This window comes from Ranitomeya variabilis, chromosome 2 (assembly GCF_051348905.1).
Source record: "Ranitomeya variabilis isolate aRanVar5 chromosome 2, aRanVar5.hap1, whole genome shotgun sequence".
NCBI lineage: Eukaryota > Metazoa > Chordata > Amphibia > Anura > Dendrobatidae > Ranitomeya > Ranitomeya variabilis.
Window position 1 is genome coordinate 452458485 of NC_135233.1, and position 12426 is coordinate 452470910.

General features: G+C 49.2%; 1 protein-coding gene across 3 annotated transcripts in view; it reads right to left on the reverse strand.

Annotated features, from left to right (window-relative positions):
* VRK3 (VRK serine/threonine kinase 3) overlaps positions 1-12426 on the reverse strand; it is a 118153-nt gene that overhangs the window by 62028 nt on the left and 43699 nt on the right. For all 3 annotated transcript variants that reach the window (XM_077287288.1, XM_077287287.1, XM_077287289.1), the window contains 2 exons: positions 3332-3381; positions 2673-2739 (listed from right to left, as the gene is read on the reverse strand). In XM_077287288.1, coding sequence (XP_077143403.1) covers positions 2673-2739; positions 3332-3381 — 117 coding nt within the window. The remainder of the gene's footprint in view (positions 1-2672; positions 2740-3331; positions 3382-12426) is intronic.

A 12426-nucleotide genomic window follows, 5' to 3' on the forward strand; every position in this document is an offset into this window, starting at 1 on the left:
TAGACTGGGCAGCAGATGCGTTGAAAAACTGCATCCGCTGCCCACGTTGTGCACAATTTTCACAACGTGCGTCGGTACGTTGGACCGACGCATTGCGACCGCCCCGTACCGACGCAAGTGTGAAAGAAGCCTAAGGCTACTTTCACAGTAGCGTCGTACTCGGCCCATCGCAGTGTGTCGGGCGGACGTACCGACGCTAGCGTTGTAAGCGCCGCACAACGGGTGCAGCGGATGCTGTTTTTTCAACGCATCCGCTGCCCCATTGTGAGGTGCGGGGAGGCGGGGGCGGAGTTCCGGCCGCGCATGCACGGTCGGAAATGGCGGACACGTCGCACAAAAAAGTTACATGTAGCTTTTTTTGTGCCGACGGTCTGCCAAAGCACGACGCACCCGTCGCACGACGGATGCGACGAGTGGCAATCCGTCGCAATGTGTCGCTAATGCAAGTCAATGGAGAAAAAACGCATCCTGCAAGCACTTTTGCAGGATGAGTTTTTTCTCCAACGACGCATTGCGACGGAAGCCAAAAAACGCTAGTGAGAAAGTAGCCTAACCCTAGCCCTAACCCTAAATTTAGCCCCAACCCTAACCCTAAATTTAGCCCCAACCCTAATTTTAGCCCCAACTCGTCTCTCCTGCCGGCCGGCAGATGGCAGGCGCACTGCGCATGCGCCCGCCATTTTCTTTCCCGAGGAAGAAGCCGGCCGGCAGGAGGAGACGCAGGAGGACCCAGGGACACCGGGTGAGTATGATAGGGTCCCCGAATCCCCCTATTTCTCTGTCCTCTGATGTGCGATCACATCAGAGGACAGAGAATTACAGATCGTTTTTTTTTTTTTGCGGTCGCCGGTAAACAGTTAATTACCGGCGATCGCAAAACAGGGGTCGGTAAAAACCGACCCCGATCATGTTCTTTGGGGTCTCGGCTACCCCCGGCAGCCGAGACCCCAAAGATCTTCCGGGTGCCGGGGGGCGGGCGCAATGCGTCCCCGGAAAAAAGATGGCGGCGCCCATCGGGAGCCATGAGGAGCACCGGGGGAGATAGGTGAGTATTGGGGGGCTATTGGGGGCGATCGGGGACCCTATTTCTCTGTCCTCCGATGTGCGATCACATCGGAGGACAGAGAAATTAAATGGCAAATCGCGTTTTTTGTTTTTTTTTGTTGCGACCGCCGGTAAACGATTAATTACCGGCGATCGCAGCTCGGGGGTCGGTAAAAACCCCCCGAATCATGTTCTCTGGGGTCTCGGCTACCCTCAGCAACCGAGACCCCAGAGAAAATCTGACTCTGGGGGGCGCTATTCACTTTTTCACTTGGTTTAAGTACCCTTAGCGGCCGCCGTTAAAAGGCGTATCGGCGGTCGTTAAGGGGTTAACAAGGAGGAGCCATAATCGAGAAGGGGGTGTCTGAGTAGTGAACCCTTTAAATATCTTTTTTGTCCATTTTTGTCTGATCGGATAGATTAGTGTGGGGCAGGAGAGAGAACTGTGCCATTGCATAGTTTTCACAGGTATTAGGAAAGCCACTATACGAGTGCTCCTCTTGATGACAGCAAATGCTGCCTCCTGAATATATATATATATACACACTCACCGGCCACTTTATTAGGTACACCTGTCCAACTTCTTGTTAACACTTAATTTCTAATCAGCCAATCACATGGCGGCAACTCAGTGCATTTAGGCATGTAGACATGGTCAAGACAATCTCCTGCAGTTCAAACCGAGCATCAGTATGGGGAAGAAAGGTGATTTGAGTGCCTTTGAACGTGGCATGGTTGTTGGTGCCAGAAGGGCTGGTCTGAGTATTTCAGAAACTGCTGATCTACTGGGATTTTCACGCACAACCATCTCTAGGGTTTACAGAGAATGGTCCGAAAAAGAAAAAAAATCCAGTGAGCGGCAGTTCTGTGGGCGGAAATGCCTTGTTGATGCCAGAGGTCAGAGGAGAATGGGCAGACTGGTTCGAGCTGATAGAAAGGCAACAGTGACTCAAATCGCCACCCGTTACAACCAAGGTAGGCCTAAGAGCATCTCTGAACGCACAGTGCGTCGAACTTTGAGGCAGACGGGCTACAGCAGCAGAAGACCACACCGGGTACCACTCCTTTCAGCTAAGAACAGGAAACTGAGGCTACAATTTGTACAAGCTCATCGAAATTGGACAGTAGAAGATTGGAAAAACGTTGCTTGGTCTGATGAGTCTCGATTTCTGCTGCGACATTCGGATGGTAGGGTCAGAATTTGGCGTAAACAACATGAAAGCATGGATCCATCCTGCCTTGTATGGAGCATCTTTGGGATGTGCAGCCGACAAATCTGCGGCAACTGTGTGATGCCATCATGTCAATATGGACCAAAATCTCTGAGGAATGCTTCCAGCACCTTGTTGAATCTATGCCACGAAGAATTGAGGCAGTTCTGAAGGCAAAAGGGGGTCCAACCCGTTACTAGCATGGTGTACCTAATAAAGTGGCCGGTGAGTGTATATATATACATATATATACACACACATACATACACACATACATACACACACACACATATACGCTCGCTAACTACAAAAACGCAGATTGTTCGTTTTGTAAGGGAAGAATGCCGATATCAGTGGGCTTTCCAGCTTTCACAGGTGCAGTTTACGTGGCTTTGTGTTTTGTATACGTGCACATACCTGTTACTTTTTTAGCTGCTCTTTGGAGAAAGTTCTGTTCATTGAAAATCTTTCCATCTTTGGCATCCTTGAAAGGTGAAAATAAAGAAAAGCAATTATCCTCCCCCCAAAAAAGTAAAGATTATCCTACGAACAAAAATATCTCGGCTGATGAAATGCTTTTTAAAGTTATGGGTCCCATGAAGTATCAGTGCGGCAAACCCCAAAACATCAGTCTGTAGCAGCAAACTACAGCAGAAAATACTATTTTTTCTCCCAGGATAAATCGAGTTTTAAATAAATTAAAATGGGTCTGCATTTTCTGGAGTGAACTCCGCTCCTGACCGTGCTCTTTTACACCCATACCTAAAGTGGGATGTAGCAGTCCAGTAGGTGGTCCTAGTCAGTGACCATCAGCTCTTTTTATAAGCAGACATGTATACATGAAAGTCTATCAATCACCAAACGAAACCGCCCACTGGACTCCTGAGTACAGAAAGACTCGGGATTTCTATTAACAAATTTTAAGTCATATCGGATTTCTTACATAAAACTTAATATTAATCTGCTCCTCTTCATCCGGGTCATTGTGATCGCACATTGATACAAATATTACGATCGTTTTGCTTTTAAACCTTATTCTTTGCCAGTTATTCAGCATTTTAACTATAATGACCTACCAGCTTTAAAACATAGCGCTCCTTGTCGTCTTTTTTAGAAGATCTATGTACTTATAAAGATAGAAAAAAAAATGTTATTTTATTACTTATTTATATATTAGACAATAAATCAATTATAAACACAAACATTTTTTATGTAACACTGCAGCTGCGACTTTTCGGATGATAAAATGCACGCTTTTCCCCTACAAATTTGGGAGGTAAATGCTGGTGAGTATTACAAATTGAAGGTAGGTTACTGGGAAAAGAAGGGAGGTGGGGGTGGCACCTGTGGAGCGGGGGTCTCTGCCTCCGGCAGCCATTTTCCCGAAGCCCATCAGAGGAAAACATTGGGAAACTGGACACCGCTGCTAACCAGTGCCGACACTTTATGAGGGCCCGCAGCATCTCCCACTCATACCACCGGCCTCCTGAAGCAGCGCCCTGCCTCATGTGACCCCACTATACCGCCCTCCTGGTAAGCCACGGTTAAAACGGACTATAAGCACCACCATTTTACTTTATTTTATTCCCCCATTTTCCAACCCAAATTTTGGAATGCGTCTTATAGTCTGCAAAATACAAAACATAATAGAGATTATATAATCTATATATTATACATATATACACACACACACACACACACACCCCGTGTAAATATGTTTGTTTGTTTTTAATCAGATAATTTTTTATTAACAGAATTCAAATTAACAGACACATTTTTTGTCAAAATAGATCATATCTGTATTCTAAAGAGGTTACCACGATTACAAAAATATTCTCTAAATCTACTCATTTTGTGTTACCGTGTAAAATGAAACCGGTGTACGAAGAATGTGTCACAAGAAACTGATCCATGTAGTAACCTGCAGCCTTAGATAATGTTCAGGTAAATACGGGTTTAAAAAAGTGCAGATGTCTAATAGGCAGTGCGGCTGCAGGGAGAAAATGAAGTTATATTCTCCCAGCATCCGCTTGTTTCAAGTCATGGAGGCGGCACCAGGTCTGTGAACAGTCATCTCTCATTACACAGTGAGCGCGGCTATAATTTCCCCCCTCCTTGACTAACATCCTGCTCTGCGCTCCCAACGGTAGAGCCAGAAGTAATTCCAGGAGAGGGGAGAGATTACAGCTGCGCTCACTGTGTCATGTGCTCACTTTGTGATAGGTGCTGACTGTTCGCTTTGATCGTGCTGCCCCAATCACTGGAAGGGAGTGGCTGCAATTGGAATATAACTTCATTGAAGGGGGAAGAAGTGAGCTGTGACATCACCTATTGTGAATGGTAGATACTGTGTTACCTACTGTATATAGAGGTGTTATCAGTCATTGTACAGGAGGAGGTGAGCTGTGACATCACCTATTGTGAATGGTGGATCCTGTGTTATCTACTGTATATAGAGGTGTTATCAGTCATTGTACAGGAGGAGGTGAGCTGTGACATCACCTATTGTGAATGGTGGATCCTGTGTTGTCTACTGTATATAGAGGTGTTATCAGTCATTGTACAGGAGGAGGAGGAGGAGGTGAGCTGTGACATCACCTATTGTGAATGGTGGATTCAGTGTTATCTACTGTATATAGGGATGTTAAATTTTACTATAATGTCTGTGATTATAATTAACTCCTGAAAAGTCCTCTATACAAAACAGCAAAACAGAAAGTGTGAGCTAGTAGAAGGCCTAGTAACCAGTGTGAAAATTATAACATTTCTGTTTATCTGTAAGTATCGTATATACTCGAGTATAAGCCGAGATTTTCAGCCCATTTTTTTTTTTTTTTTTTTTTTTAAGGCTGAAAGTGCCCCTTTTGGCTTATTAGGCTTCTTTCACACTTCTGTCTTTCTTTTTCCATCACAATGCGTCGTTTTGTGAAAAAAACGGATCCAGCAAATGTTTCTGCTGGATCGTTTTTTTTTCCTCATAGACTTGTATTAGCTACGGATGGCCTCATGTTTCATCCGTCTTGCACTGGATCCGTTGTAAAATTGTCCGTCAGGCAGAAACAACGCACACAGAAACTTTTTTGTGTACGTCGGAAAATCGCTCAGTGACGGATCCTGCGCTGCCCGTCGTTGGCTATAATGGAAGTCTATGGATGCAGGATCCGTCGCTGACTGTCAAAAGCAGGAATCCAGAGACGGATGCCGTCTTTTGAAACTGAGCATGCGCGGAAGAATTTCCCCGTCAGGAAAGTTCTCTCGCTCTCTTTTTACTATTGATGCTACCTATGCAGCATCAATAGTAAAAAGATATGTTAAAAATAATTTAAAAAATTAAAAATCGTGATATTCTTCCGGCGTCCCCCGCAGCCTTCCCGATGCTCGAGATGCTGCCGGCAGCTCCCATTTCCAGTGATGCCTTGCGAAATGACCAGATGACGTAGCGGTCTCGCGAGACCGCTACGTCATCACAGGTCATTGTCTCACAAGGCATTACTGGGAACGGGAGCAGCCGGCAGCATCGTGAGCATCGGGAAGGCTGCTGGGGCCGCAGAGGATGGTGGAAGGTAAGAATATCACAATTTTTTATTTTTTTAATTATTTTTAACATGGGTTGCGTTGTGTATGCGCTTTCGCAGCGGAAAAATGCGGCGAAGACGCATACACAACGTGTGCACGTAGCCTCGACGGATCCGTCAAAAAAACGAACACAGTGCATGTTTTTTTACAATCTGCACAGGATCCGTCTTTTCAACATTTTAACGGATTGTGACTGATCGTAAAAAACAGAAAGTGTGAAAGAGGCCTAATAGTTGAGTCATTGTCCCAGGGGGTTGGCGGGGGAGCAGCAGCTGTGCATCATACTCACCTGCTCCCGATGCGGTCTCTGCTTCTCAGTGTCTCTGACGCCCGCAGCTCTTCCTGTGTTCAGTGGTCACTGCTACCACTCATTAAAGTACTGAATATGGACGCAACTCTACTCCCATAGGGGTGGAGCGCATATTCATTACTTTAATGAGCGGTACCAGTGACCGCTGAATACAGGAACACGCTGCCGGTGTCAGAGACCATTGAATTGGAGAAGCAGGGACAGCACCGGGAGGATGAGTATGACGGGGGAGGGTGAGCCAAACGATATTCCCCATTCCACCGCTGCGCGTCGCTGTGTCTTCCGCGTTCTTTGGCTGTGACGTTCAGGGCAGAGGGCGCGACGATGTGTTTAGTGTGCGCGCCGCCCTCTGCCTGAACAGTCACTGCAGAGACCCGGAAGACACAGCGGCGCGCGGCAGTGGAACGCGGACAGGTGAATGTTGCAAGTGCCGGTGTCCCCACCCGCTCAGGACAAGAGGCGAGTATGTCTTTTTTTTTTTTTTTTTTTAATCGCAGCATATGGGACAAATGTTTCTATGGAGCATCTTATGGGGCCATAATCAACCTTTATGCAGTATTATATGGGGCACATTTTATATAGAGCATCTTATGGGGCCATAATCAACCTTTATGCAGCATTATATGGGGCAAATGTTTCTACGGAGCATGTTATGGGGCCATAATCAAACTTTGTGCAGCATTATATGGGGCATATTTTTGTATGAAGCATCTTATGGGGCCCATCATAAACTTTATGGAGCATTATATGGGGCATATTTTATTATGGAGTATCTTATGGGGTCCATCATGAACTGTATGGAGCATTACATGGGGCTCCTGATTCAATATGGATATTCAAAAATACAACCTACTGATGTCTCAATTTTACTTTTATTGGTATCTATTTTTATTTTTGAAATTTACCAGTAGCTGCTGCATTTCCCACTCTAGGCTTATACTCGAGTCAATACGTTTTCCCAGCTTTTTGTGGCAAAATTAGGGGTCTCGGCTTATACTCGAGTATATACGGTAATTGTAGCACAAAACCAAGTCTTGATACAGAACATATAATACATACAAACTATGAGAAAAATGACTAATTTTTTAAAGGATTTTCACACTGATGAATTTAATGTTTTCTCCCACAATTTTTCTGCGCAAGTAAAAGTTAAAAGGGATCTTATCCCACAGCAAAAAAACAACAAATAAAAACCCAAACCATAACAATATAATGGAAGTAAAGTGCTCTGATGAAGTTATCGGGAATGGGTTATTGCACTGACAAGAGTCACTGGTAGCTCCGGCCCTGTTCACATTACATCATGTATACCTGCAATAGAGGGATTTTTGGTTCTTACCGTAAAATCTCTTTCTTGGAGCCTTCATTGGGGGACACAGGTAACCATGGGTGTATGCTGCTGTCACTAGGAGGCTGACACTATGCAAATAAAGAAGTAACTCCTCCCCGGCAGTATACACCCTCCGACAGGCACCAGGCAACTCAGTTGGTGCAAAAGCAGTAGTAGGAACAGGTAATATAAAACTCAACCTATGTACCAACCCACAACAACGGCACGTTAGCCAACACGGTACAACTTCAAGGGAGGGTGCTGTGTCCCCCAATGAAGGCTCCAAGAAAGAGATTTTACGGTAAGAACCAAAAATCCCTCTTTCTTTCTCGCTTCATTGGGGGACACAGGTAACCATGGGACGTCCAAAAGCAGTCCCTAGGGCGGGTATTCTGCAGAAAAAGAGGAGTCAGGTTGGCCGGTGAGAAACCGCCGCCTGCAGTATCCTCCTACCCAGGCTCGCGTCCGCGGAAGCCTGAGTATGCACCCCGTAGAATTTGACAGAGGTGTGCATGGAAGACCACGTAGCGGCCTTGCAAACCTGCGAGGCCGAAGCTTGGTGACGAACTGCCCAGGAAGCTCCCACTGCCCGGGTAGAGTGAGCCTTCACCCCCGAAGGAGGCTGTTTGTCTTGGACGCGGTATGCCTCCAAAACCGCTGAACGGATCCAACGAGCAATCGTGGACTTGGAGGCAAAAAGACCCTTTCGACGCCCATCCGAGACGACGAACAGAGGATCGGCCTGACGAAAAGAGGCAGTTCTGGCGATGTAAATCCGGATAGCCCTGACCACATCCAGCTTGTGAAGGGATTTCTCCAATGGATGAACCGGGGAAGGGCAAAAGGACGGGAGGACAATGTCCTCGTTGATATGAAAAGATGAGACAACTTTCGGTAAGAAGGAAGGAACCGGACGAAGAACCACCTTGTCTTGATGCAGGACCAGAAAGGGAGAACGACAGGATAAAGCCGCCAGCTCTGAAACCCTTCTAATGGAGGTGATGGCGATCAAAAAGGCTACCTTCCAGGATAGAAGCGAGAAGGAAACATCCTGAAGCGGTTCAAAGGGCGGCCGCTGCAGGGCAGCTAAGACGAGGTTGAGATCCCAAGGCTCAACAGGAGACCGGTAAGGGGGAGCTATATGAGCGACCCCCTGGATGAAGGTCCTCACCTGAGGCAGGGAAGCCAGGTCTCTTTGAAAAAGAATTGATAGAGCGGAGATCTGACCCTTCAAGGTGCTAAGGGAAAGACCCGAATCTAGGCCCGTTTGAAGAAAGCTGAGAAGGGAAGGAAGGGAAAAGGTCATAGGAAACAGATTGTTATCCTGACACCACCGGAAAAAGGCCTTCCAACATCTGTGGTAGACACGCGATGAGGCCGGTTTCCTCGCTCTTATCATAGTCTGGATGACGCTATGAGAAAAACCCGCGTTCTTCAGGACCGCGGCCTCAACGGCCATACCGTTAAATTCAGCGACCGAGAATTCGGGTGGGAGAGAGGCCCCTGTGAAAGAAGGTCCGGAAGATCCGGAAGTCTCCACGGAACATCCGATAACATGTTTATCAGCTCTGCGTACCAGGCTCTGCGAGGCCAATCTGGAGCTACCAAGAGTACGGGGACCCCTTCCGACTTGATCTTCTTTACGACCCTTGGGATCAGAGGGAGAGGCGGGAACAGATAGGGCATCCGGAACTGGGCCCAAGAGATCACGAGAGCGTCGCATCCGACAGCCATCGGGTCCCGAGACCTGGCGACGTACTGGGGAACTTTGTGGTTTGCCCGGGAGGCCATCAGGTCGACGTCCGGAACGCCCCACCGCTGGCAAATCTGGCTGAAGATTGCTGGAAGAAGAGACCACTCGCCCGCCACGATGCCCTGGCGACTTAGAAAGTCGGCCTCCCAATTGTCCACTCCTGGGATGTGGACGGCTGACAGAGAGGGAACATGACCCTCCGCCCAGCGGAAAATTTTTGCTACTTCCGCCATGACTTGACTGCTGCGAGTCCCCCCTTGGTGATTTATGTATGCCACGGCCGTGGCGTTGTCCGACTGAATGCAGACCGGCTTTCCCGAAAGGAGAGACTCCCAGCGGATGAGGGCTAGGAAGATGGCTCTGATTTCCAAGAGGTTGATCGAGAGGCACGCCTCTTGAGCAGTCCAGCGGCCCTGGGCTGTGAGGTGGAGAAAGACCGCTCCCCAACCTTGGAGACTGGCGTCGGTGGTAATCACCTGCCAGTGGGGGGGTAAAAATGACCTCCCGCGCAGAATGGAGGTGGACAGCGTCCACCAAGAGAGAGACTGTCTCGCCCTGGGGGAGAGGCGAAACGGACGGTCCAGGGAAAGCGGGTTCCTGTCCCAGGCAGACAGAAGAGCCAGCTGGAGGGGACGAGAGTGGAACTGAGCATAGGGGACCGCTTCCATAGAAGCGACCATTCTCCCCAGAACTCTCATGGCTAGACGAAGGGACAGAGGACTCGGACCCTTTAGCGATCTGACACCCCGACGAAGAGAAAGAAACTTCTCCTTGGGAAGGAAGACCTGAGCCCGAAAGGTATCGAATTCCATGCCTAGGAACTCCAGCCGTTGGGTTGGAATCAAGGAAGATTTCTGGTAGTTGATCAACCAGCCTAGGCGAACTAAGGTGTCCAGAGTAAGATGGAGGCTCTGGCTGCAATCCCCCTGGGATGAGCCCTTGATCAATAGGTCGTCGAGGTATGGGATTACCAGAATCCCTTTTGAACGCAGGATGGCCATGACAGCTGCCATGACCTTCGTAAAGACCCTGGGAGCATATGCCAGCCCGAAGGGGAGGGCAGTGAACTGGTAATGATGCTCCCTGATCGCGAATCGGAGGAACCTCTGATGCTGCACGCAAATAGGAATGTGAAGGTACGCATCCCGAATGTCCACTGAGCACAGAAACTCTCCCGGCTCCATGGACGCGATCACCGAGCGCAGAGATTCCATTTTGAAGTGTTGAATCCGAAGGTGGCGGTTCAATCGTTTGAGATCCAGAATCGGACGGAGAGAGCCGTCCTTTTTTGGAACCACGAACAGGTTTGAATAAAACCCGGAAAACCGCTGACGAAAAGGCACCGGCACTACGACTCCCGAGGCGAGGAGCGAATCGACGGCTTGGAGAAGCCCTGGGAGATGAGAGGGCTTTTTGGGAGGACGAGAGAGCATGAAACGTCTTCCTGGGGGCGAAGAAAACTCTATTTTGTAGCCTGACGTGACGATCTCCCTGACCCAGGCGTCGTCGACTACTGAAAGCCAAACCTCTGAGAATAGAAGAAGGCGGCCTCCCACCCTGGAAGGAGTTCCAGGTGGGGGCGACCCGTCATTTATTAGAAAACCTGCGGCCCCGAGATCCCGATGGTTTTGCGGGGTGGCTCTTGGCTCTCCAGCGTGGCGGAGGCCTGAAAGAAGGTTTTCTTCGGTCCCCTTGTGAGGAGGAACGGTCCTGGACGGGGTTTCCTGAAGAGGCAAAAGACCGAAAGGGACGAAAGGACTGGGGACCCCTCCTGTTGAAGGGACGTTTCGGCTTGGACTGGGGTAAGGAGGTACTCTTACCGCCAGTAGCGTCCGAGATCATTTGATCTAGCTGCAAGCCGAAGAGTCTGGAGCCCTGGAAGGGCAGACCCGTGAGCGATTTCTTAGATGCGGGGTCAGCGTTCCACGCCTTTAACCAAAGAATCCGGCGAATGGCGACAATGTTGCCATTAGCCCTGGTAGAGCAGGCCGCTGCATCAAGGGAGGCATTCATCAGGTATTTTCCTGCCAGTGAAATCTGATCCGCTAATTCAGACAGTTCTTCAGCAGGAGCAGAGGCCGAAATGCCCCTGCGCAGGGTCTTGGCCCAGGCTGAAACAGCCTTGGCTACCCATGACGAGGCGAAACTAGGGCAAAGGGAGGCTCCGGAGGCCTCAAATGCTGATTTTGCTAGCGCCTCGATTTCTCTGTCCGAGGGGTCCTTAAGGGAAGCCGCGTCCGGAATAGACAGAACTGTCTGTGAGGATAGCCTGGACACAGGCGGGTCGACCTTAGGAGACTCGGACCACTTGGAGACCAGGTCGGAGTGAAAAGGGTATAACACATCAAGCAGTTTCCTGCCTGGGAAACGCTTGCCAGGGTTTTCCCAGTGAGTGGCGGTAGTGTTGTCAAACTCCTTGTGATTAGGGAAAACCCTAGAGGGACGTTTAATCCGTTTAAAAGCAACGGAGACGTCCTGAGAGCTTGCCTCATCCTCCTTAAGATCAAGCGTCTGAACGATAGCTGAAATAAGGCTATCAACCATGTCTTGTGTTCCGGAAGTCTGATCTGCATCCGAGTCAGATTCCGATTGAGAAGTTACGTCAGACCCGAGGTCCGCCTGTGAGGAAGGGGAACGGGCAGATAGGGGAATCCCGATGTGGTCCGGTGAACTGGAGAAGGATCTAGATAAAGTCCGTTTTCTGTCTCTTTTGTCCGGTCTGCCTCTGTGAGAGTCTAGGACAGGTGCGGGCGAATCGCCGTGAGAGGCGTTCGTGGCACTGGTGGCATTAGAGAGAAGCGGGATGCGTTCAAGTGCCTGGACCAGGGACTGAGAAACCTTAGTCAGGTCGGACACAGATTGAGACATAGCAACAGCCCACTCCGGGGGAGGGGGGGTGCACTCGTCCCGGGACCCTGAAGCTTCCAGGGGAGCTGACATGGTGGGAGGAACGCAGGACGGGCAGAAAGGAGATGGCTGACCTGAAACCCACTTTTTCTTACAGTGAGCGCAGGCGTAATGGATGGCCGTAGGGGCAAAGGCCGGGGTGGGGTCGGACATAGGTGGATATTACCTTGTCCCCAGAGAATACTGCCAGGTGGAGTAGGAGGTAGCGCTGAGCCTGGTGAAAGACAGCGGTAACCGCAGGTGCCTGTGTTCCCCCGAGAAATCCTGTGTCCCACGCGATGAGCAGACGCTGACA